At 61.9% G+C, this 25,159-nt stretch overlaps 1 protein-coding gene across 2 annotated transcripts in view; it reads left to right on the top strand.

Annotated features, from left to right (window-relative positions):
* KCNQ1 (potassium voltage-gated channel subfamily Q member 1) overlaps nucleotides 1–25,159 on the top strand; it is a 324,161-nt gene that overhangs the window by 37,872 nt on the left and 261,130 nt on the right. For both annotated transcript variants that reach the window (XM_049096377.1, XM_025451838.3), the window contains exon 2: nucleotides 10,804–10,894. In XM_049096377.1, the coding sequence (XP_048952334.1) occupies nucleotides 10,804–10,894 (91 nt within the window). The remainder of the gene's footprint in view (nucleotides 1–10,803; nucleotides 10,895–25,159) is intronic.

Below are 25,159 nucleotides of genomic sequence, written 5' to 3' on the forward strand. Positions count from 1 at the left end.
GGGCCGTGGGCAGCTCCTTCTGGGCCTCCCAGGGCAGGAGGACTCTGGGGGCCACGGCTCACCTGAGCCCTGCACAGGGCAGGGACACGGCAGCTGCCTCTGCATCAACCCTGGGCACCAACCTGCTGGGAGAAGGGTCAAGGGCCACCCCCAGTAGCAGTGGGTGTGGGGAGTGAGCTGAGGGCAGTGGGCTGCGTCTGCTTGGTGGGCGGCTGGCCATCTCTGGTTGCAAGGCATTGGGTGGGTCAGTCCGAGGGTTGGGTGGGCCCGGCCTTGGGTTGGGGGCTGCTGGGATGGGCTTTCCAGCTGCTCTGAGATGCATCTGCCTCCAGCCCACTGAGGAGTTTGGGGGTGTGGGGGCACTGAGGAGGGCAGGGAAGGAGGACACGAGGCTTGGCCTGACACCTGCCTTCTCATGCTGCCTCTCAGTGTCCGGATGGCGGCTGTGGCCCTGATTGTGTGGATGACCCCTCAGGGCTGCCCTAGAGTCCTGGGGTCTGGGCTGGGGATGCCAAGGCTAGAGGCTGGAGCTGGCGTGGGGTGTTTTGGACCCTCTGGGCTGTGAGCCAGCCCGTCCCTGGCACCTGTTGCCCCCAGCGCCTCTCTGAGAGGGTCCCTGTGCTGTTCCCCACGAGGTGATTCTGCTGCGTGGTCCAGGCCAGCCCGCCCTCTCTGGGGCTCTGTTTCATGCTCTAGAAAAGCAGCCTGCTGGGCTTCCCTCCCAGACCCCGTGCTCAGCACTTCGACAGGATGGAGCTGCGGGGCTCCATGTGGGGCTGCCTCCACCCCCCTGCCCTGTGCTAACTTTTCTCCTTCTCTGGGGGGACCCTGGGCTTGGCATTTCGAAGCCTCTGTTTTCCCACCTGTGAGATGGACGTGTTAGTACCTAACCCGCTGTGCTCACTGGGGACCCGGGAAGCCCTCAGGTGCTTGCAGAGCCAGGTCACCTGCACAGGAACCCCCGGCTCTCACTGCTGTCTCTCAGTCAGTGACCACAGGCTGCTGCTCCCTGCTGGGTCACCTCCCTCCCTGCCTATGTCCAAGCGTCAGATGAGGGACCTCAGCCCAGAAAGGTGGGCAATGGGGGCCCTTCTAAGGGGGGTAGGGTACCAGTATTCACTGCAGACAGAGGGGGTATCCTCCCACCCTCCCCTTGCAGTGGGGCAGCCCCTCGGAGCCACAGATCCCTGGGGGGCTGGGACCCCCTCTCCAGGGCATGGCTAGGGGCCACTGGCCCGAGGCCTTCCAATCTGGTTTAGGGACCCACAGGCATCTGCGTGGGAAGAGACAGCAAATATTGGGGGGCTTTCCGCCAGTACCCCGAGTCTAGGGCTGCTACTTCCCTGCCTCTCTTGCCACTTCCTCCCTGAATTCTCTGCTGTCTCCCTATGGGCCATGTTTTCTCCTCTCCTCTGCCTGGACAAGGCCCCTACTTCTGAGAAGCCTTCCCTATCACCCCTTCTGAGGAGAATGGGAGAGAGGGACTCCAGGGGAGAACAGGGCCCATCTGGAAGCCTCCATCTGCCCATTTCAAGTCTGGTGATGCCCCTGGGCACACGGGGAATGGGTGCCGGGCCCGCCGAAGAGAGTGGAGGGCAGTGCCGAGTGTCTGGGGACCACCTGGGGAAGCCTCCTTCCCCTGCAGGATCTTGCTAGTTGTTCTGAAATCTCGAGCAGGGCTGGGCAGCATCGCACTGCAGGCCCCTGGTGCCCACTCCGTAGCTGGGCTGGCCCTGGTACAGGCCAGTCTAATCGTGGCCACGGCCGAGGCGGCCCTTCACGGGGCCTGCGGGGCGTCCTTCCCACCGGGGACACAGGCTCAGGTCCAGGTCACACGCGGCTCTGGTTCAGGGACCCCACATGTTCCCGGGAGTGAGGCCAGAGCCTCCACAGTGGGGCCGGAGGGTCCTTTCAGCTGAAACTAAATGATAGCAGGAAAGACTTGGGTGCACGCAGGAGGGACGCGCCTGGGAGGAAGGAGCCCCAGCGTCCCGTGCCCTCCTGGCAGTGGGGGGGTTGCGGTGACCTGGCTGCCCACAGCTCCAGGGGAGCTGCTCTGCTCTGCTCTCTCTCGGGCCATGGCTGAGGTGTCCTGGGAGTCCTGGGTGTGGCCTCGAGTCTTCAAAGCTGCCCGAGGGTCCCCTACACGCCGGCTCTGCTGGCTCCAGTCTCCGCACTCAGCTCCAGGCCAGCGCCCCCGCCGCCCTCCTCGCCCCTGCCCAGGCTGAGGCCCGCTCCTGGGACAGGGGGATGGCAGGGTAGGGAGGGGGGTGGAGGGCGGGCACAGGTGAGTCCGCGATAGGGCTCCTCCAGGGGAAGAGGGCGAGCGGGCGCTCGGGAGCTGTGCGCAAGGTCACTGGATTCGTTCTCCCGTCACCTTCTAAGTATATGCTGGAGGGGTCTATTATCACAGGCTGGCCAGGGAGCCCGGACTCCAGATGGGCCTGGCTGCCCTGCAGGTGACCCTGCGACAGGTGGGTCTCCGGCCCGGGGCCTGAGCCTTCCAGTCGCCCCATGAAGTGTGGGCAGTGTGGCCCTGGCGGCCGCTGTGACTGGCCCTGGGCCTCCTGGCTACATCCACCAGGGCCTGTCCTCCCTCTGCCAGGCCAGATGCAGCTCCTCAGAGTCCCGGCGTTCCTGCCACTCCCGATGACCCCCTGGGCAGCTGCTTTCCAGGAGGCACGAGGCTTGCCAGGAGGCCGCCACGGTTCCCTGCAGAGTCCTGTTCTCTGCTGGCTGTTTGGTGCTACGTGGCTCTAGGCAGCTACTTACCGTCTCTGAGCTTCCCTCCGCCTCCTGTGATGAGGCACCAGCCCACATCTCAGTCTCATGAGGGCTGGCATGGACAGCAGGAAGTGGGCTCCTGTGTGACTCACTGCCACCCTCCCGCCCTGCTGGGGCCTTCGACCCACTGGGTGACCCCCTTAAAGCCACTTGGAAGGCTAGCTTGGGTGGCATGGTCAAGCTGTCCTCTGAAGTCACCCCCAGTAGGCATGGCCTTTAGAGGGTGACAGGGGAGATGCCCAGGCCCCCCTTGCACACCAAAGGCTCTGTGCTGAGGTGGCTGTGAGGAGTGAGGGGACCCCAGGCATTGGGATGACATGAGCATGGCCCTCGTGGTCCAAGCATGTGCACAGCTAGTGCTGGGGGCAGCCCTGTCTCCTACCTTGCCACCCTCCGGGCTGCAGTGGGGCACTGCAGGGTCAGCCAAGGTGGCCTGAAGTGCCTGCAGCCAGGAAGCCCCCTGTTTCTGTACCTAGCAGCCCTCGGGGTGAAAAACCCCCCTTTGTCCGTCTGTCCTGAGGGGATGATTCTCTGTCCCTGTGGTGCTCTGCTGCTGGTGGGGCTGTCACAGGCCTTCCTGGGAGAGCATGACCCGTCCCTGGGTTGTAGTTGTCCCCACGTTTCGGGAAGAGGCAGAGGAGGGGATGTGGTCAGATCTTGGCACACCACTGTCTGGCCGGTGGCCTTGTGGAGCCTCAAGGGGCTGGTGGTGTGGATGCCACCCTGGCACAGGTCCCCCGTGGCCACCTCCAGGGGCAGCCACTCCCTGGGGTCACACCCTCAGAGCCTTCCCCCAGGGCCTCTTGTCCATACCACTGCCATCCATGTGCCCCTGGCCACTGGGGACCGCCTACCCGCTCTGTGCTCACTTCAGAGGCCCCCACCCACCCCCAGGCTCCTCTCTGCCCGGCGCAGTTGGCATGTGTGCATGCAGAGAGCTGCCTCAGTGCTCAGCGCTGGTCCATTGGAAGGGCCCCGTTGGGTCCTGGCTGGGCCATGGGGGTGGGGGAAGGAGGAGAGGGGGGCACAGGGATCTCACTTCCTTTTTTTTTTTTTTTTTTTTTAAGATTTTACTTATTCATGAGAGACACAGAGGCAGAGACAGAGGCAGAGGGAGAAGCAGGCTCCATGCAGGGAGCCTGATGTGGGACTCAATCCTGGGACCCTGGGATCATGCCCTGAGCCAAAGGCAGACACTCAACTGCTGAGCCATGTAGGCATCCCAGGATCTCACTTCCTGATGCAGTCTGGAGGCCTGCATGGAAGAGGCAACGCTGACAATTCTATTCACTGTGCTCCTGGGCTGAGCCTAAAGGTGCATTCAGTCAGTTGGTTGTTCAACAAACATTTGTGTGCCAGGCCTTCGGAGGGAAACCAGCAGATGAGACCCTGCCTGGGAGCCCCCTCTGTCGGTGAAGTAGTCATGGGCAGCAGGTGGGCAGCGGTCTGTGGGGTGAAGTGCAGGGGCCACGGGCCCAGGCAAGGTGTCTGAGGGCCTCCCTGCAGGGAAGCTCAGGCCTGTGGGGCAGAGGCTGGCCAGGGAGGCTGGATCCGAGTTTGGGTGTCACTTAGAGGATCTCTAGCTCCAGAGAGGGCTGCTGGGATTTGCATTTTCCAGGACTGCCTGGCTGCCGGTGAGGGGAGGGGGCAGGAGGAGGTCCTGAAACCTGAGGTGGGGGGACCAGTGGAGGGTGGGCTGCAGATTGTTGGGGAACCCCAGAGACTGATGACTCCAGAGTGGGGTGACCAACCTCCAGGGAGGTGCTCTGAGCACAGGACCCTGTGGGGTCCCCGCTAGAATGCGAGGTAGGAGGGTCCCAGGGCTCCAGGGTCCCCAGCCCAGACCACTTTTGGAAAAGATATGGTCTGAAACCCCGCAGGACTGAGGAGAGCCCCCATCTGGTGGTGGGCATGCAGGCTTTAAGCTCCTAAAAGCTCCTAGCCAGGTGGCCCTGAGTCTGTTTAGTGGGATCAGCACAAGGGGGCCTTCTGGGGACTCAGGAGCTACACCCCTGCAGACCCAGCCGCCTGTTGTGGGGTCCTTGGGCTTGCGGATCGGGCTGCCTAGGCCAACCTTTTAAAGACATGAGCCTCAGAGCCACCAAATGATCCCCTGTGGCAGGTTCAGGGCCGGGTGGGGGTGCAGAGAGGGGTGGCCGGGACGCCCTTGCCCTGGTGCTCAGAGATTTTGGGGTGTGGCGGCCAGCAGGTGGAAGGGAGATGGCCGGGGCTCACCTGGGAGTCTGGCCGGTGCCGCATGGGGACCTCGAGGGGACATGTCCACCTCCTGACCTCTGCGACCCTGACCTCATCTGGAGAGAGGGTCTTAGACATAGCTCAGTAATAAGAAAGGGTGAATGGGAGCCTCTGAAGCTAGTTTGAATATTTTAAAAACTGATACCAACATTTATTTTTACTGGGTACCTAATACCGGCTTTAAAAATTCACAGGCACAGGATGCTTGGGTGGCTCAGCAGTTGAGCATTTGCCTTTGGCTCAGGGTGTGATCCTGGAGTCCCCAGGATCGAGTCCCACACTGGGCTCCCTGCATGGAGCCTGCTTCTCCCTCTGCCTGTGTCTCTGCCTCTCTGCATCTCTCATGAATAAATAAATAAAATCTTAAAAAAAATAAAAATAAAAATTCACAGGTGCGTCCACAGTAACGATCCCCATGAGTGACTTGTTCGGGTGTGAACTAGCCCTTGCGTGTTGTGGGGACCGAGCCGCAGCCCCAGACATGTCCGGGTCCCTGGGGCATGACAGGTCCTCATGCAGGGACGGCCTCTTTGTAGGTAGGGGGGATTTCAGCATCTTGAGGGGCAGGGGTGATCCTGGGTGCCTGGTGGGGCCGGACGTGTGGTGACCCGCGTCCCTGTAAGACACATGGGCCACGTGACCACGGAGGCAGGGCTGGGATGCCTGGGGCCCCAGAAGCTGGGAGAGGACACAAACCCCTCCCTGCCCAGGAAGAGCCCCCTGCCTCCCCCCCACACCCCGCCCATGGTTCAGCTGTGTCCATGCACAGTGCGGCGTTCCTGCCCCTGGGGGCTCTAGCACCGAGTGCCATGCCCAAGAAGGTGGTTCAGTCTTGGCCTGAAGCTAGGGCTGGGGTGGGGGGGACCCCGGGGTCGGTCAGCTTGGGCTCATGGTCTCTGTGGCCCTGGACCTGCTCCTGCTGGCTCAGAGCCTTGACGCCCCCATCAGTGCCTGTGACTCTGACTCCCCGGAGGACCCGCGGCACCTCATCCCAAGCCCCCACCTCATCACATAGGGTGATGGGACTCCTGCTGCGGGGGGTTTATAGGAAGCAATGCGGGCCCGGGCTGGGCCAGCAAGAGGACCTTGGGCAGGGTTACCCCGCACCCCGGGGACAGCCCTGCAGACCCGAGGCCACCCCCGTGTAGGAGTCCAGTGTCATGGGGCAGGGCCCAGGCACCTGCCCTTCATTTGTTCGGGGGCCTTTGGAACATTTCTTCCAGGATGACTTTTGTACAAAGAGAAGTTCCTCCAATCGCATTTGGGGTTTGAACGTCAGTTCCTAATCTGTTGAATCACACGCTCAAAACCCCATCTGCCTTGGGCTTGAGGTCGCTGGGACAAGCCTGTTGTTTCTGTGCCTGCGAAGGTCCTGTCCTAGGTGGGCGGGCCTCTGAACCTCGCTCTGCCCCACAGACCACCTGCCCGGAGCTCTGTCAGCTGCCACTGCTGTGTACAAGCACCTTTACTTCCTAAAATGTTTTAAAATGGTGGTAAAATACACATAAAATTTATGATCTTAGCTGTGTCAAGTGCACAGCTCGGGGGTATTAAGTGCATTCACACTGTTGTGCGGCTGTCCCCACCATTCGTCTCCAGGACTGTCCGTCCCCCTGAGACACTGACCTCGTCCCTCCCCTGGCCCTGTGACCACCATCCACTCTCTGTCTCCAGGAGACACCCCGTCACTCCCCCTCTGACCACCGTCCACTCTCTTTCCCCAGGAGTCACTGACCCCGTCCCTCCCCCCACCCCCGTGACCACCGTTCACTCTCTGTCCCCAGGAGACACCTCATCTGTCTCACTGTCCATTCTGTCCCTGTGAATCTGGGGACTCCAGGGACCCCGGGGGAATGGATCACACAGGATTTGTCCTGCGTCTGGCTCTCTTGGCCTGTCTGAGGCGCCTCCTCTCCCTGGGCCCACAGGACTCCTGAAGCACTCACGCAGTCCTATGCTCAGTAAATTAAGCGTCCAGACCCAGCTCTGCTCATGTTCTCTGTGACCTCGAATTCCAGGGTAACCCCAGGGTTACCTGAAAGCAATGTTCTTGTGCGCTGGGGGCCTGAGCACTATAGGAGCAGCTTTCTGCATATGTGCTGTGTGTGGGGTTCGCCTTAAGGATCATTGGGAGACCCCCCCCCCCGGGGTGAGAGGTGCCTCCCAGCAGGCTGGAGAGACCTCGCTGTGGCTTCAGTGCTCCCGGGGTCCCCGCACCCTGCTGCGCCCTCCTGCTGTCCTGGACCAGGGCCCTGGCACGCCGCCTGCATTCTTCCCCGTTCCCAGGGCACCTGGCCGCCGCAGGTGCTGAAATGATGACCGATAACGTTCAGGACATCCCCCTGGCGCTCCCAGCCCCGGCCCCTGGCCAACAGCACAAGCAGGGCATTGTCCCTTAGGGACAAGGAGCTGCCACCGCGCTGGGGGCTGGCATGGCTGCTGGGGTGTCCACGTCCTTTGTGTCCCCAGCCCGGTTCCCATGCCCTGACCCCGGAAATGGGCCAGATTCCTCCTTTCCTGGGCTGCTGTTTGCTGGCTTGGTCTGTGGCCACCTGGTTCAGGAGGTTTGGGGGACGGGCTGGGTCAGAGGGGCGGTCTCACCCTAGGCTGTGCCCCCACACCCCCCTGGGCAGGGCCCCTGTTTCAGCATCTCCGAGGCTCCAGGACCACCCAGGGCAGGACGGAGTAGATGAAAGGAGGCTTCAGGACATGGCAGGGCCGGGGAAGGACCACGTGTGTTTGTGCGCCAGCTGCCCCCTGACCCCCCAGGGAAAATACTCTGCAGGGGCCCCGGGCTGCTGGCTCCCACCCCCTGGCCCAGAGCTTCCGTCGGCACAGGGACCTCCCTGTAACCTCTGACTGGGGACCAGGGGTGCGGACCCCCATCCTGATGTCCCCTCAGAGGGACAGCCAGGGCCTATGAGGAAGTAGGGCTGCTTCCCTCCTGACTGCGACCCCTGCCCTGGGTTCATCCTGCTTCCTGAACATAGGCCCTGGGTGGTGGGCAGAGGGGCTGGCGGAGGGCCCGGGGCAGCCAGCTCCCAAGCTGTGTGTGGCCCTCCTGTGGGGCTTCCTTGCTCCTGCCCGATGTAGTCCTGGCAAACTGTCACCTTCTGCCTTGTAGCAGAGGTCATGCTAACGGGGTCGGTCGGTGCGGGACCACCGCCTGGCAGGAAAAGGGTTGAAAAGTGACAGCTGGCTGATGCAGGGTCCACGGGGTCCTGGAATCGGTGCCACATGGAGGGGACGCGGGTGGCCTCTTGGGGCCCCAGAGCTCAGAGCTCAGCTGTGGAGGGCCTGGCAGGTGGCAGGTGCACATCACGACGCTCCTGAGAGGGCAGAGGCACCTCGGTGCCCACCCCTTGCTTCCCCTGCCTCTGGGGCAGGAAACCCTACAGATCCTGGAGCTGGCTGCAGCCCCGGGCCTCACCTCTCTTGTCTGCAGGATGTGAAGGCCTCGGGTGGGGGATGGCGGGGGCATGGGGTGTGGGGAGCGTGACTCAGAGGCACAGCTGCTTTTGTGGAAGTGGAGACCACGGCTCCGGAGATGTCGGCGTCCTGACCCTGGGACTTCATGCAGCACGGGGGGGGGGGGGGGGGCTTGATGGGTGCGGCTCAGTGAGGACCTTGAGGTGGGGCACCCCGGATTCCTGGCGGCCCTCAGCGCCCTCACAGATGTCCATAGGATGGAGGTGGGAGGGGCACAGGCAGAGGAGCCGCCGTCTCAGAGGTGGGAAGAGGTGAGCCTGCCATGCTGCCCTCCCCGAGGCCACCTCTAGGGACCCAGCCTTCTTGTCACCTCATGTGACCTCACCCCAGGAAGCTCAGCCCCCACTTGTCTGGCCATAGCATGGCCGCATCCCTGGGACTTGGCTTACTGTCCCTAAAGCAGCCAGTGGGGGACCTGGGTGGTGGCGCCCGCTGGGGCCCAACAGGGAGGGGGGATCTATCCTCTGGGGCTGTGGAAGGAGAGGGCGCGAGCTTGGGGCTCGTCCCGGGCCTGGTCCCTGAGGCCCCCCCGGACATCCGGCTGCCCTGCCATCTGTGCCCGTGGGGAAGTCCCAGGGCTCTGGCTCGTGTCGATGGCGAAATAGGCTGAGGCTTCTGCTCAGCACACGGCTGAGGAGGGAGAGGGCAGGCGCTGTGTCTCCTTCCTCGGCCCTGTCTGCACCCAGAGACCTGGGGTGGGCCTGGGTAGCGAGCCCTCTGGGACTGGGGTGAGTGGGTAGGGGGACCAGAGGGGGTTCTAGGTGTGGCAGGAGCATGTGGCACTGTGCGCGTGGCCCTTTGCCCTTCCGGACTGTGGCTGGTGAGCTCCGAGCCCAAGCAGTGGTCTGGCAGCCGGCGGGTGCTCACGTTCTCCGGCGGCGTTTACCTAGGTCCTGGTGGGACAGGACCCCACCCTGCTCACCCCCACCCCTGCACGCATCTCATTCACCCCTGTCTCACTCACCCCCACCCCGGCACATCCCCCATGGTTCTGGCGGGAAGGCCTGGCCATACCTATTGAACTGCCTTACTGTGGGCTGGGGTCCTGCTTCTCCTTGGTGGAGGCCAGGTGGGACGGGACACCCTTCCAAGTGAGCAAGAGGGTCCGCAGAGCTGGAGCGGTGCAGAGCGTGGGTGTGCAGGGCCCCTGGCAGGCGATAGTACATGTGCAAAGACCAGGAGGCTTGATGCCATCTCAGGTTGGCCTAGGAGGGTTGGGGCGGCAGGGACAACAGCAGGTGCAAAGGCCCTGAGGCAGGCAGGGCCCGACATGCTCAGGAGGAGGGATGGGAGGTGCTGTGTAGCCTGGGCTCACCAGGGTGTCCTGCTAGGCGGTGATGCCGAGGGCTCCGCCAGCTGCCGGTGGGGTGGGCTGTGGCGGCCCAGGGTGGAGGCTGATGGGCTGGGATCTGGCTTTGCAGGTGGAGCCGATCAGCCTGGGTAGTGAGGGAGGCGCAGGTGGCAGGTCTGGGCCAATGCTGCTGAAGGGCAGAGGTGGGGTGGGAAGGGCTGAGCTGGTGTAGGGAGATGCAGGGGGCTTCTTGGTGGGCACGGGGTGGACGCGTGGGGAAGCCCCGGGAGCAGTGGGATCTCTGAGCCGCCTGGGGTCTCTGTGCCCGGCTATGCGCAGCTTCCTGCTGTCCCATCAGTGAGGAGCCCCAGGAGGACTCCCCAAGACCGACCCCCTCCCCAAGGAGGAGGGCTGGGGTTGGCCCCGTGATGTCCAGGGATGCGGGGGGCATCTGCAGGGCCCCTGGTGACCGCCAGTCTTCTTTCTATCCCCGTGGCACCCACTCTGGATGCTTCGTATAAAGGGAGCCACACGGCACGTGGCACAGAGCGTGGCTGCTTGGCATCTTGTGTTGAAGCCTGTCCTGCTGTGGGGGGTCAGGCCACCGGGGGGTCAGCTAAGTGTGGGGGGGTGTCAACCTACCATGGGGGTGGTCAGCCCGCCGTGGAGGGGTTCAGCATGCCATGGGGGGGTGAGCCTGCTGTGCGGGGGTCAGCCCATCATTGGGGGGTCAACATGCCGTGGGGGGGTCAGCACATGTCCTCCACAGCTGGCAGTGCCCCCTGTGGGCACCAGGGTTCTGGCTTCTCAGACCCGGGGAGGGAGGGGCCTGGTCCCACGTGGCAGGGACAGGGATGGGGGCAGGGGTGGGAGGTGGGAGGTGCCCCCCTGGCCCCCTGGCCCGTGTCGGTGGGGGTGGGGCGGGGAGGCTGGCCGCTGGAGCTGACCGCCGGAGCTGACCGCCGTGTCCTCCCGCCCCACAGCTTCCTCATCGTCCTGGTCTGCCTCATCTTCAGTGTCCTGTCCACCATCGAGCAGTATGTCGCTCTGGCCACAGGGACCCTCTTCTGGATGGTACGTAGCAGCGTGAGGGGCCGTTGCAGCTGTCATAGCTGCTGCGGCTCTGGTCTCCCGAGTGAGCGGACCGTGGGGTGGCATGAGCGGCATGATGACCCTGCCCCAGTGTCCCCTCTGCTGGCCAGCTGCTGTGGGACACTGGAGGTATGGGGACCCCCACCCTCACTCCTACGTTGGCTGGGAGGTGACAGCCTGGGACTGGCGATCTGGGAGGGCTTCCTGGAGGAGGGGGCTTCTGAGCTGGGCTGGGAAAGGAGCACAGGAGGACCTGTAGGCAAGCTTGCCACAGCTGCCCCGTGGCCCTGGGTCTGGGTGACTCCTGACCTGGGCTGTGACCCTACACCGACCCTGCCCAGAATGCCTGGCCCACCCGGCTGGCCCCTTCCACTGACCTGTGCCTGTCCACCAGACTTGAGATGCCGTTGTCATAGTAAACCGCATGTCCAGGTGCACTCGGATCTGCTCTCGTCGCCTCCCAGTGCTGCTTCCCTGACCGTCCTTGCTCGTTGGCTCCTCCTAGTGACCGCCACTGTCGCCGTCGGCCTCGCCATCAGGACAAACCTGATGGCGTCTGATGGGTGCGCGTCTGGCGGATGCATCTGGGGATGCTGGGGTCTGTCTGGGGTGAGGCCTTCCCGCCCACGACCACGGTGTCCGTTTGCCAGGAGGCCTTCGGGCTTTGTGACGAGTCGAAGCCGGTCACCGTGAAGGGGGTTCCTGGTGATGGTGGCCGTTTCTGGCAACTGCTGCCACAGACGGGCTTGCCCTGCTGCCGTGTTTTCTGGAGCGGTCTCTCTCTCTCTTTCTCTCTACGTGGAAGCCCCTGAGAGTTGTCGCCTGTACAGCTCGTGATTTTACGACATTTGGTCGTTGCTGGCGGTGTCTGTTCTCTGGTCCCGCAGAGCTTTCTGCATGCGGGCTGATGGCAGCACAGGCCTGTGTCGCCAGATTGGGGTTAACGTGGTGGTCGTGACGCCCGTGGCGGCTGCGGGGTGCCTGGCTCTAGGGGGCGAGCGGGCCCCCCCGTGCTGCTCTGGAGGGGGTGCTGGCCTCGGGCTGGCAGGACCTGTGCTTTCCTGTTGGGCAAGTCCTTCGGGTCCGAAGTGAAGGTGACTTTGTCCGTGGAGCGGCTGTGACAGCGTGTGTCCTGATGGGGGTCTGCTCGCTGTCCTGTTGTTTTCTGTGGTCCCGTCAGATTTGGCTTTTTCACGTAAAAGTAGGGACGTGCTTAGCGTCTAATAACAGGGTGATGAGAGTGGCAGCCTTTGGGGGACAGAGCTCCCCTCCTCCCGGAAGCTGCCATGGGCGCCGACCTGGCCCCTCCAAGGACCCGGGGCTACAGCACCCGGGGAAGGCTGGCCGCTCCTGCATCCGGGCCGCAGGTCAGCTGCCACCATCCTCGAGGGAAACGTCCTCAAAGCCCTGCCCTGGTGGCCCTGGTGCAGGCAGCAGGGGGTGGGGGGATGTCCATGTTGACACCAAGGGCGATGCTTCTTGCTGGCCCTCCACCTGCTTCCCAGGGTGGGGACCGTCCTTCCCAGGGTGGGGACGGCCGGGGAGGAGCTGGGCAGGGGGGGAACAGGAAAGGTGAGAGGGGAGGGGTCTCTGTTTCGGGTTATCACATGGCCACCTGAGCCTGGGCCCAGACCCCATGGAGCGCATCTACTGTGCAAGTCCAGGTGTCTCCCTTTCCTGTCCACACGTCCGAGGTGACCGATCTCCTTACCTGCTGGAAGCTGAGGCTTTGGGAGCAGTGGCTGGACTCCAAGGGGCCCTCCTGCTGGATGAAAGTGCTGCCGGGCACAGGGGCTCAGAGAGATCGGGGGCCTGGGCCCGGGTCCTGTGCAAGTGTCCTGGGGCAACTGTAGCAAAGTCGCACAGATGTGTGGCTCGGAGGGCATTTGTCTCACACAGCCCCAGAGGCCGGGAGTCATAGGTGAGCGGCCAGGACAGTGTGGTCACTCATGGTGACGCTCCCCTCCAACTGTGTCCTCACATGGAGGGAGGGGGCTCCCCAATGTCCCTTCTTACAAGGACACTGATCTTCCAGGGTCAGGGCCTCCCTGCAGCAACCTCCCGTTACCTCAGTCACCCCCGTAATGACCCCATCTCCAAATACAGCTGTGTTCTGAGGGGCTGGGGGTTGGGACGCCAGTATATGAACTTGGGGAGCACACAGCTGGGACCATAAGGCCCCCCTGAGTGCTTTGGGTGATACTCCGATACTGGGAGTCCTGCTCTGGGGCTTTAAAAGGCTCCAACAACACGGAGTTTCTGGGTTGCTGTGAGGCAGGGTGTGGGCACCGAGGGTCCTGAGTTCAGGTGGCGACCGTACCACGTCCTCGGGCAGCTCCGACCCGGCCCCCAGGTGCAGCCAGGAAGGGAACAGAGCCTGGTGGAGACGCCCATGCCCGGCTGGTTGGGCCCCCATGGACACGGCTCCCAGGCCCTGTGCGGGGCGTGGAAACCAGACCAGCATAGGTGTGACCCCACAACAGCCCCGGCGTGGGGGGCAGACCCCAGTCTGGCCTGGTGCCCACTCTCCTGTTGCCAGCCGGCCGGGAGCACCTCCAACCCGGACGAGGCTTCTCACACTCAGAGCTCACAGTCGATGGCTGGGGAGGCAGCTGAGGGCTCCGGTCGCATCCTGGCAGCCCCCCCATGGCCTCTGCCCCCACTCAGCGCCCAAGCAGCTTCCCCATCCCACCCACCCTCCAGCATCCCACTCACCCCCAGCATCCCGGCTGCCCCCCAGCATCCCACCCGCCCCCAGCATCCCACCTGCCCCCAGCATCTTACTCACCCCCAGCATCCCGGCGGCCCCCCCAGCATCCCACCCACCCCCCAGCATCCCGGCTGCCCCCCAGCATCCCACCTGCCCCCAGCATCTCACCCTCCCCCAGCATCCCGGCTGCCCCCCAGCATCCCACCCACCCCCCAGCATCCCGGCTGCCCCCCAGCATCCCAGCACCCCCCCCATCTACCTGCCTCCTCTCCCAGGGTGGGGGGGGCCCTCTGCCAGGCTTGCAGTCCAGACATCTGTGAGGTCCGTGCGCCACCTGGTGGCCGTCATCTGAACCGCAGGCACGGGCCGAGGAGGGGAGAGGCGCGTGGGTTGGGTCCGTACCGGCCCAGGCCCCCAGGCCGGCTGTGCCAGCAAACCGCTGCCCTGTCCAAGCAGAGAGCCCGCTGCCGCTGCGCCCCACCTTCCTCGACCTTTTGAGGGCCGAGACCCCGCACAGCGTCCCATGTCTTCCGACCTGTCATGTCTGCTGCCTCCTGTACCCCCCCCCGTCCCACCAGGGCCCTCTCCACCCGGCAGCCTTCTTTGGTTGGGATGGGTGATGCTTTTCAAAACAAATCTGACCATTCCCCCAGTGCCCTGTTGAAATATGCTTGTGCCTGCTGTGTGCACACCCTCTGGGCCTCCAGAATGCTGCACCTTCGGCACCTGTGCCCCCATAACTCCGCCCTCCCTCCCTCTACCTCACTCTCCCTCTATCCCAGTGCACTTTTGCTGACCCAGCTGCCTCAGGGCCTTTGCACGTGCTCTGCTCTTGACCTGCTATTTCTTTGGCATGTTGCATGACTGACTTCTCATCCAGTTCCAGGCCTCTGCTTGACTGTCACTGCTTCTGAACCTGCCGTCCAGGGTTCCCCATTCCTACCCCCCCTGAGGCATCTGCTCTTTCCCAGCAGTCTGGGCACGCATGGGGCGGGGAGGGGGGGTCCTCCATGGGTGGGTTTACAGCTTTCCACGGTTGTCAGCCCCTGAGGGCAGAGGTGCGGTGATTGCACTGACCCCACATGCCCAGCCTGATGCTCCCAGGACTTGGGACTTCTCTGCCTTGAGGCCCTGTTCCCAAAGCTGCCCCCGCAGACACTCCAGGGCCTCAGCTGCCCCTGCCCTGTGAAGTAGAGGGGTGGTCAGGACGGCCTCAGACTTAGCCCTCCGATGGCCTTGCTAGGTTTCTAAGGACTCCCCAGCTCAGTGGTTGCATGGAGCTGGATATTCGAGGGGGTTTGAGCTGGCCATGTCCGGCTGCCACTGGACCGTTATGGCCATGGCAGGCACTGGGGCCCCAGTGGGGAATGAGGCCGCCCTGGGCCCAGCCTCCAGGGGCAGATGTGAGTTATGTCCCATGGTGGGGCCAGGAAGGAGGTGCAAGGTGAGGAGGGACAGGGTGGGACGTGTGTGCGGACGCTGAGGGCTTATCCAAGGAGGGGAGAGGGCCGAGGGGCCAGGGTAGGGGGGCAGCTGCAGGGGGGGGAACCGGGCAAGCGCAGTGCCCCCAGGGAAGTCAGGGGCGCTTCCCGGGGGAGGTGTCAGACCCCAGGCAGAGGGAGACCTGCTGCAGGCTTCCGGGGTGGGCTTAGGGAGCCGAGTCAGGGAGTTGGGAGCCCCGGGCATGGCGGGCCGCCAGGTGGCGCTGTTGTCCGCAGGATGCGGGTGCCGCTGGCCGGGGCCCAGGGAGCGAGGGAGCCAGACCGCAGCTGGGAGCCCGGGAGGGGCCAGTGTGGGCTCGGGGCGAGGGGCTCCGCGAGCAGCCCGGTGTGTACATGGTGGAAAAACGTGTCTGTGAGCTGAGCTGTCCCAGAGAGCCCATATTTCTGCCGTTGCTTTCATGCACTCGGCGTTTACGGAGCCGAGCGCTGTTATCTGGCCGGAGCCAGGGGCCCCGGGGCGGCCTCCGAGGGATTAAGCGTTCTGCTGAAGCAGGCGGATTCGGTGCGCCTGCAAAAGCCATTTTGGGAGGCATCTCCTCCGTGCTGCAGGTCGGGCCCCGCCGGTTAGGAGGCCCACGCGGGACCTGAGCCCCACTCCCGCCTCCCGGGCACGGGGCTCCCGCTGGGGGCATGCGTGTGGGCCCTGGCTGTTGCACGGTGTGTGTGCCTGGTGCGTGCGCAGCCCTGCATGTCTGCTGGTGTGTGTCCACGCGGCCTCGTGCGTGCTTCCCGCCCACATGCTTGCCCGCAGGCTGCAGCAGGCACCCTATGTCTGCACCCCCAGGGGCCAGTAGGCCCAGGTGAGGGGCTGGGTGTTGTCCCCCCCCTTTATGTTTTTCGGGTCCCACACAAAGAGAGGCACCCAAAAGCACGACACTAACTCCGCGTGTTCCGGCCTCCCAGTGCCGAGCATACCAGGGACTTGCCCCGCGACGCTGTGGTTAACAACCCCGTGAGCCACGGCCCGGAGGCCTGGGTGATGAGGTCATCGCTCGCGGCTTCCTCCCTCACTCCGAGGCTCCCTTGGCCGTGGTGGTGACCCAGCCCTCCTGCCGGCTGGCCTGCCCCCCGGGGGCTGCAGGGCCTCAGTTTCCTAGCTGCACCGGGACGCTGGGCTCCCATCCCCTGGAGCGGTGTCCAGACCCTGTCCTCCGTCCCCCAACCCCGCAGACCCTTCCTGCCCTTCAGACCCAGCAGGGAGGCTCGGGCTCACTGCGGGCCCGGGCCCGTGGCAGCCGCGGCCCGGGAGCCTGCTGTGTGCACACCCTCTGCAGGTCCATCCCTCGCACCAAGGGGACTGACTCACGGGACTTTGGTCACTCGTGGCTGAGGTTTTCCACTCACAGACACCAAGGTCTTATTTTCCTTGGGGGCCACCTCCCCCTGGGAATGCTCCCCTCACCTGGCCTTCCCCTCCCCACTAGCAAACCCCTTCCATGTCCCGTGAAGCCCCGCTCCTGCACGCCCCACCTTCTGGCCGACACCGGGCGTTCCCTGCCTCCTGTGCCCGACCACCGGACCTTCCGGAGAGACCTCCTCCTTTGTCTCTCTGTCCCTGCCACGAGAGAGCCACCCAGGGGGACTTAGTTCCCACTGCCCAGCATTTCTCTCAAGTCCTGCCTGAGGCCAGGGGCCACCCCCACCCAGCACCCTGGTTGGGATGCCCCCTGCGTGTGTTCAGCCCGCAGACATTCATCAAGCACCTACTATGTGGTGGGGATAGGTGTGCAGACAGGACACGGCTTCGTGTCTGCACCCTGCAGGGCCCTGCCTGGGAGGGGCCGGCACCCAAGCTTGGTGCTGACCCCTCAGTCCCCAGAGCAGGAAGGCAGTGCCGTGTGTACCGCCGTGTGTCTGTGTCTTGTGCACACGTGTCCTGCGAGCTCTCGGTTGGGCTGTTGTCTGGCGTAGGCGTTCGGATTGTCCCTCTGCAGGGCGGGGGCTCCCGGCTGACCCTGGTAGCTGAGCTTCCAGGGGCCGACCAGAGCCTTGCTGGTTTTGATAAAAACACTAAAAGCTAAAGAGCCCCAAACAACGGCAACCTGCATTCTGGACATTTCTGTGCCTGTGAAATGGAGAAGAGCAGGGCGTTTCTCTTCAAGGGGCTCTGGCGGGTGGGGGGACGCGGTGGGCCTGGGGTTCCCGCTGCACGGCCGTGGTACCGAGCACCTGAGGCTCTGCTCAGCTTTCTGCTCATGAGCCCTGAACCCCACCTGGGGTCGCCCCAGGGTGACAGGCGCAGGGACGCTGGCCTCCGGGACGGGGCAAAGGTGGCCACGAGGGCCCAGGACACGTGTGGAGGACCTGGATGGTGCCAGTCTGGTGGGGGCATCTCCCCTGTGCCAGCTGGGGTGAGGGAGGCCCCAGCAGGCCCCACAGCCCCCTCAGTCCCCTCCATCCAGGTCAACCCCCAGTGGCCCTGTTGGTGGCCCTGGACAGCTTCAGGGGCCTCTCAACAGACTCTGAAATCGTTGCCCTCTAGGGGACTTGGCGGGGTCCCCAGAGCCCCTTGCCACTGGGCAGGGACCCCCGAGAATGAACCCTGCCCCCCTGGTGATGGTGGGCATCGGCCCGACCCACCTCTGCAGCCCCGAAGCAGGCCCCCAGCACGTTGACACCTGCTCCCTGGGTGTCCCCCCCACCCCACCACCGTCCCACCGCAGCCCACGCTGCCCCAGATCTGGGGTGTGTTTTCCTCATCGTGTGGGGCTGTCACAGGCTTGACCTCTGTGACCAGGGCCTTGGTCATTCCTTGGTGACCTTCCTCCCATGCTCTGCTGTGCCTGCTTTAGGAAGGAGACGGCGCCCCGGCCCCCGAGGAAGCGGAGGGCAGAGGGTTCGAGGCTCGCGGGGCTGCAGGCGGCGGCTGGGGCGTCCCGGCCAGCAGGGGACACAGTCCCCACCCCACCCGGGACCCCGTTTCTGGGGAGGGTTACAGGGTTGGGGCTGGCTGCGTTCCTGGCCTGGAGGCAGCTGCTCCTGAGGGGACAGCTGACATTCCTTCATGCGGGGTCTGCGCTCAGCCGAGAGCTGTGAAAGCAGGAGTCCTCGCTGTAACCGGAACCTTCTGCCAGCACACCGGGGCCCTGTGTGTGGAGGGGCCTGCAGTGGCTCGTTTTCTGTAACAAAGACGTCCTCTGTGAGGCCCACAGCCGGGCCCGTTATCTGTCGCCAGAACTGTCATATCGATCAAGCCTGCTCAGGACGAGGTGGGGGCTCGGACAGGGGTCGCAGAAACGGCCCCAAGTGTCTGACGCTTCCCTGCAGAATGCCCCAAGTCCCCCACAGATGGCCGCCTGGATCTTCCTTTCCACGTGGCCCTCGAGGGAAAGGGGAGGCGGCCCCTGGCTTGGGCCTGCTGCCGGGTCCCCGGGGTCCGAGGGTGACCCCACGAGGGCCGAGCGGGGGGCCCCTGAGAGCAGCCACGGCTGGCTGGCACCCGCCCCTCCTGCCCTGCGGGTCGCCCGGGTCGGGCCTCACCGTGTCCCCGTGGTACTTCCCTCTTGCCGGCTGTGAAGCCGTGGGGTGGGAGGTGTGTGCTGGCGTCTGCTGGGAGCCCGGTGAGAGCCCCGGCCGCTACCCCATCTGCCCTGGGCCCCCCAAGCGCGCTTGACCTACAGGCCTCAGAGCACAGAAGAGGTGGCCTGCCTGCCGGGGAGCACTTCCGCCGGGAGCCGCAGAGCTCAGGGGGCCCCATGGCCTCCTCGGGCACCTGGGTGCCCGCGTGTGCGAGGTTTCCAGGCTTTTCTCCCCGGAGTGGCCAGGTGCCTGGGTGGTCTCACATTCTCCCCCACCCCCCACCATCCCCCATACCCCGCTGTCTTGTCTTTCCTCCTTTCAGAAATTGTGATGATTCAGCTCCGGGTTGGTAACCAGAGACAGAGCCGCCCTGGGCTGGGGTGCAGGGGGTGGTGGGAACGAGTGGGGCACCCCTGGCTCCGGGCAGGTTGGGGGGGCTCGGCTCAGCCTCCAGCATTAGCTAGAAAGCAGACCCTCCTGGCCGCCTGGAGGGTGTGGCCCGTGTGAGGGTGCGTTCTCCTGCCCGGGTCACCCATCAGCCACCCCCGGGAGGACGGTCCCGGCGTGGCGCTTTGGGTCCGCCTGGAAGGCGTGAGCTCGTGAGGGAGGCCTGGGCTTCCTGGCGCTCCCAGGCTGGCTCCCGTGTTTTCTCCCGTGTTTTCTCTCCTGCCCGGCCCACCAAAACTCGTCAACGTCTTCCTGAGGCCCGGGACAAAAGTCAGACGCTGGGGTGGGGGCCCCTTGCTGAGGGCCCCGCAGGCTCCTCCATTCGGGATTTAGCGGGATTAGAGTGTGCCGTCCGTGGGACAGGTGTTTCCTTTATGCTCTGCCCGAGGGCTGGAAAGACGCTCGTCATTAAGTGCCACATTCAGTGGGGGTCTCCGGCTCGGGGTAGCTGGAGGGCCGGGTTTTGTGAGGGCCTTGTTTTCACATCTGACCCCGGCCAGCTGGAGAGCCTTGTTTTAAGCACAGGGTAACAGCTGACATAACATAACGGGGACCGAGCTGAACAGGCAGTGTGTCGCCGGGCGCAGGCGGGGCCTGGCACTGGCACTCCGCGGGGGGCTCCCGGGGGCTGCCCTGGGGAAGTCGTCCAGGGTAATGGGATGAGCCCGCAGGGCCTCGTGGCTGTGGGGCGCAGCGTGGCGGTGTCTGCCAGCTGTCGCGGCCCGCACGAGCGGGCTGCCCGAGTGGCTGGTCGCCGGGCGGGGGCCACGGGCCCGTGCAGGTGCCGGAGCAATTGCCCCAGGGCACTGCATTCAGACGGGTTATAATCATGTTCTCTGCCTCCCCAGGTCACACAGAATGAAAACCAGAGCCCCGGCTGTGCGGCCACTGAAGTGTGTCATTGTGTGACTTCACGGGCAGGAAGAAGGGGGCTTGGTGCCGCTTTGTGGGGTCGGGAGCCACGGCCACGCGCCCAGCCCCCACACCCGGCCCCTGCCTCACTCAGCTGACCTCAGGGCTGGGGGCAGCAGCTCCTCCACTGCCTTTTCTGCTTTCTGGTTATAAAATCACATTCTGATTGGGCACATTTTGTGGGGCAAATGGAAGGGGGCACCGCAGGGGACCCCCGGGACCAGGGGCTGCTGCTGCCAGCCCTTTCTAAGAACCAGACAGAAACGGTCTTGACCAGGGGCCAGCACACTGTGCCCAGAGCATGACCTGTCAGTGCCTTCTGCACCCTTGGGTGGCCCCAGCCTGGCTCCACAGGGCTCGATGACACCCAGGCTGTCGGAGGAGGCCCGAGAAGCCCACCAGGCATCTTCAGGCTCACGGGAATCGGGGCGATCCTGCCCTCCCTAGCCTGTGGCTACTGAGCCCCTGGGAAGGCGAGTTCCAGGCCTCTCCTTGGCTGGCGGCTGTGAGGCACAGACCCCCAGCCTGAGCCCCAGGTGAGGGGCGCCACAGTGGCACCTTCAGGTGGACCCAGCCACCAGCAGGCCAAGGACAGTTCCTCGTGCCCAACGCCAAGCTGGAGCACCCGCGGCCAGTGGCACTGCGCTCCCAGCTGGGTCGAGGTCGGGGGTAGCTGACGTCGCCGATAGGGAAGACGTGCCTGGTGTGGCCCCGAGGCCACGGGCACACCCATGCGCGGAAGTGGACACGCACGTGTGGACACACTCACGTGGCGCACTTGTTCAGGCACCCGCACGTGTCTGCGTGCACACGTGCGCACAAGCACACTCAGCCCTGAGCTTCGGGCCGGCAGGGAGCGAGACCCCCTCGGGGCCGCGTTCCATTTGCACATTTAATCCAGAAACTGTCAGCACGGAAGCCTGGAGGAGAACAGAATGTCAAGTGTGTGCTGAGAGGCGCGGCCTGCCCCCTTTCCTGGCGGGCGATGATCTGGTCAGTTTCCGAGCACGATGAGCTGAGAATAATTCGTGCATTCAGAGCAGGGTTCGGCGGCGGCCGGGGGAGGGGCGGGCAGCTCGGCTTCGTGTTCAGTTTCCCGAGCTGTCCCTGAGCCTCTTCTCGGGGGGCCCGCTCCCCGCACCTGGCTGGGGAGGGTCGGGGACGAGGGCCGCGGTCCTTGCAGGTGGGACCCGCGCTGGGGTCCGGGTGTTCCTCATTTCTCGTGTCACCTACCCCATGGGGTCCCGGGACGTGGCGATCTCTGGGAAAGCCAGGGCTTTGCCACAGCCCCCGTGACCTCACTGCTGTTTCCGGGGAGTGGGGTAACTGGGGAGATGGGCTTGGCCCCGGATGGGATCCCCTGAACTTTTCCTGAGACGGCCCCCACCTGCCATGGTCTCGGTCTTCATCGTGGGTTCAAGGTGATGTCCTTTTAAGTGAGGACATCTGTTGGTGCGCTCAGTAGCTCTGGGACGTGGGGACACCCCTCTCAGCTGGGTACTCATAAGAACTTCTAGCTTCTCCCTGTCAGGGTTCAGAGGCCCCTGTCCAAAGACTCCATCACTGGTTCCTGTGTAGACAGACAGCCGAGGGGTGGTGGGGGCAGCAGACCTGAGCCTCCAGGCTTCACCCCTTTCTGGTTTGAAAGAAGGAGAGGCTTGCTCCTAGGTGTGTCTCTCCAAGACCTCCAGCCCTGGGGCCCTGCTAGGGAGACTGAAGGAGATGGTTGGGGTCCAGGCCCCTTGAGACTGCCCAGTAGGCCCACCCATGTTACCCCAGTTCCCTCATGTGGAAAACTGCAGTGATGTTGGTGGCTCTGACACCTGAGGCCATGGGGAGCAGGCATGTACGGTGCAAAGTTCTCAGTCCACAGGGCCAACGGGACAGTGGTGGATGGTTGTGGATGGTGGTGGACTGTGGTAGACAGTGGTGGGCAGTGGTAGCCGGTAGTGGATAGTGGTGGACAGTAGTGGATGGTGTAGACAGTGGTGGGCAGTGGTGGACAGTAGTTGATGGGCAGTGGTGGATGGTGGTAGACCGCGGTAGATCAGAGTGGACAGTTGATAATGGTGGACCATGGTGGATGGTGGAAGATGGTGGCCTCCTTGTCTGGGCAGGTGTGTGGTAGTGGGGTAGGGGTGCTGGGGAGGTGGGTGGGAGGGCCATCTATACCCCACTCAGGTGCCCTGGTTGTGAGCCAGCAACCTGGTGGCAGCATGGGTACCTGGACCCACAGGAGCCGCTGGTTTATCTCCGCTGCTCTCTTAACCCAAACCAGCCACATTGAGGAATAATTGACACGAGAGAGATGCCATATTTCAAGTGCACAGTTTGGTAAATTTTGACTTGTGTAGACATCATGAGACCATCAGGACAGCAGATACCACCATCCTCCCCAAAATGTCCCTGTGTCCTTGGGATCCCTCCTCCCACCTGTCTCCACTCAGGAGGTACCCACTGACTGGCCTTTGTTTTCTAGAGCGTTCTATAAACGGACTCCTACACCGGTGCCTTCCTGTGTAGCTCCTTTCACCTGACATCATCTCTTGAGGCTCATCCAGGTGATTGTGTGTGTCAGTGACCTGTTCTTCTTTATCACTAGGTCGTATTCTGCTGCTTATTAAGTCATAAAGACTCTTTATATATTATAGATACGTGGGTGTATGTTCACAAATATTTCTCCCCCGTCTATGATTGCCCTTCTCATTCATGGAACAGTGCTTTTTAAAGACAAAACGTTCTCCATTTTAACAACATCAGATTCATAGCTTTTTCCTTCTTTTTTGCTTTTTGTATCTAAGAAGTCTTTCCCAAACACGTGATTACTAAGATTTTCTTCTGATAGTTTTAGTGTTTGCATTTAGGTCCATGAGTTTGCTTTTGTATACCGTGTAAATTATGGGTTGAGCTTCCTAGTTTGATACGTGAGTGTCCGGTTGTTTCAGAACCAATTGTTGACAAGAGCGTCCTTGACCCATGCAACCATGTCAGGACACCATTTTAAAAAGCCAACTTATGAGAACATGGACCTGTTTTTGGATGGTCTATGCTGATGCGCTGATCTGCTAACCTGCGTCTGCGCCAGCACCGCACCACCATGATTACCATAGCTTTATTTATTTTTTTTAAATTTTTAAAATGTATTTATGATAGTCACACAGAGAGAGAGAGAGAGAGAGAGAGAGAGGCAGAGACACAGGCAGAGGGAGGAGCAGGCTCCATGCACCGGGAGCCCGATGTGGGATTCGATCCCAGGTCTCCAGGATCGCACCCTGGGCCAAAGGCAGGCGCTAAACCGCTGCGCCACCCAGGGATCCCTTACTATAGCTTTATAAGAAGACTTGAAATGAATTAAGATAATCATCCAACTTTGTTCCTCTCTTTTGAATTGCTGATTACCCCAGGTCCTTTGCATCTCTACATAAATTTTTGAAGCTGCTTGTCAGTTTTCACAAAGAAGCTGGTATGGGTTACGTTTGGGATGGCACTGAATCCAGAGATCAGTTGGGGGGAAGGAGTGATCTGCTGAGATCGAGTTTTCTGGACCATGGACATTGCGCACCTCCCCGTTTATTTAGATCTTGAATTTCTGTCTGGATGTTTTGTAGTTTCCAGGACAAAAGTCCCGTGCATCTTTTGTCAGACACCTAAGAGTCTCCTGTGTTTCATGCTGTAGTCTGTGGTGGTACGTTGGTTGTTCGTTGCTGGTATTCAGAACTATAATTTCAGTACCTTATGTCTTGAAACTTTCCCAACTCGATTCTTCCTTCTGGCAGCTTTTTTAGTGGATTCTGTGGATTTTTAAAAAAAGATTTTATGTATTTATTCATGAGATATACAGAGAAAGAGGAGAGACGCAGGCAGAGGGAGAAGCAGGCTCCCTGTGGGGAGCCCGACGTGGGACTCGATCCCGGGACTCCGGGATCGCACCCTGAGCCGAAGGCAGATGCTCAACTGCTGAGCCACCCAGGCGTCCCAATTTTTTTTTTTTTTACATCAATAATTATGTCTTCATATAAAGGCCATTTTACCTCTTCCTTTCCAGTCTGGATGCCCACTAGTGTCTCTTGTCCAACTGGCTGCCCCTGCAGCACCGTGTCTAACAGAGACAGGCTAAGCGGACATCCTTGCCTTGCCGCCAACTGTGGGAGAGACACACTGTGCTTCTCACCACCACGCGTGTTGCGGGCAGGTTATCTATAGCCCTCCTTTCTCAGATGGAAGGAGACCCCTTCTGATTCAAATGCTTGTGAGGTTTTTTAACACAGGAGGATGTTTTTTTCCCCATCTCTTGAGCAAAGTGTGGTGAATCACATTGACCGATTTTCAGATATTAAACTAAACCCTACTTATGCATGTCATACTACTCTCTGTGTAGACTTTTGGGCCTGATTTGCTGAAATTTTGCTAAGGACTTTTGCATCTCGGTTCACGAGGGACATTTTCTCTGGTTTTCTTACAACGTTTTGGATTTGGTACCAGAGCAGTGCTGTCATGGTCAAGTGCACCAGGCTGTGTTCTCGCTTTATATGGGAGAAGAGTGTGTGTGGAATCAGTCTGTGTCTTCCCCACACCCATGGTGGAATCCGTCAATAAAGCTCTCTGAGCCTGCACTTCTCTTTGTCAGAAGGTCATTAACTAGGTTTTAAACTTAATAAAATACTCAGGTTACCTGTTTCTCTCTGAGTGAGTTTTGGAGTTCTGTATGTTGAGGGACTTTGTTCGGTTCACCCAGGGTGTTAACTAACATCTGTGGGGTATGTAGTGATGTCACCTCTCTCATTCCCGATGTTGGTAATTTGTGCTTTTTTGGGTGTGTGTGTGTGTGTGTGATCAGTTTGGCTATGAGTTCAGTGATTTTATCGATCTCAAAGAACCAACATTTGATTGAAGTTTCAACGTTTCTTTTCTGCGATTTCACTGGTTACTGTACTGATTGTTATTCTTTATTGTATTTACTCAGTTTTCGTTGACTGTCCTTGTGTGTGTGTGTGTTAAGGTGGAAGCTGAGGACGTTGGTTAGAGGTCCCTGTAATAGGGGAGTTTGGGGGTACGTGTTCCCCCTAAAGACTGGAGTTGCATCCCACAGATTTTGATGCATTATGTTAGTTTCATTCCATTCAAAATATCTCCTGATTTTTTTTTCTTCTTTGATGC

The sequence above is a fragment of the Canis lupus genome, chromosome 18 (assembly GCF_003254725.2).
Source record: "Canis lupus dingo isolate Sandy chromosome 18, ASM325472v2, whole genome shotgun sequence".
Lineage (NCBI taxonomy): Eukaryota > Metazoa > Chordata > Mammalia > Carnivora > Canidae > Canis > Canis lupus.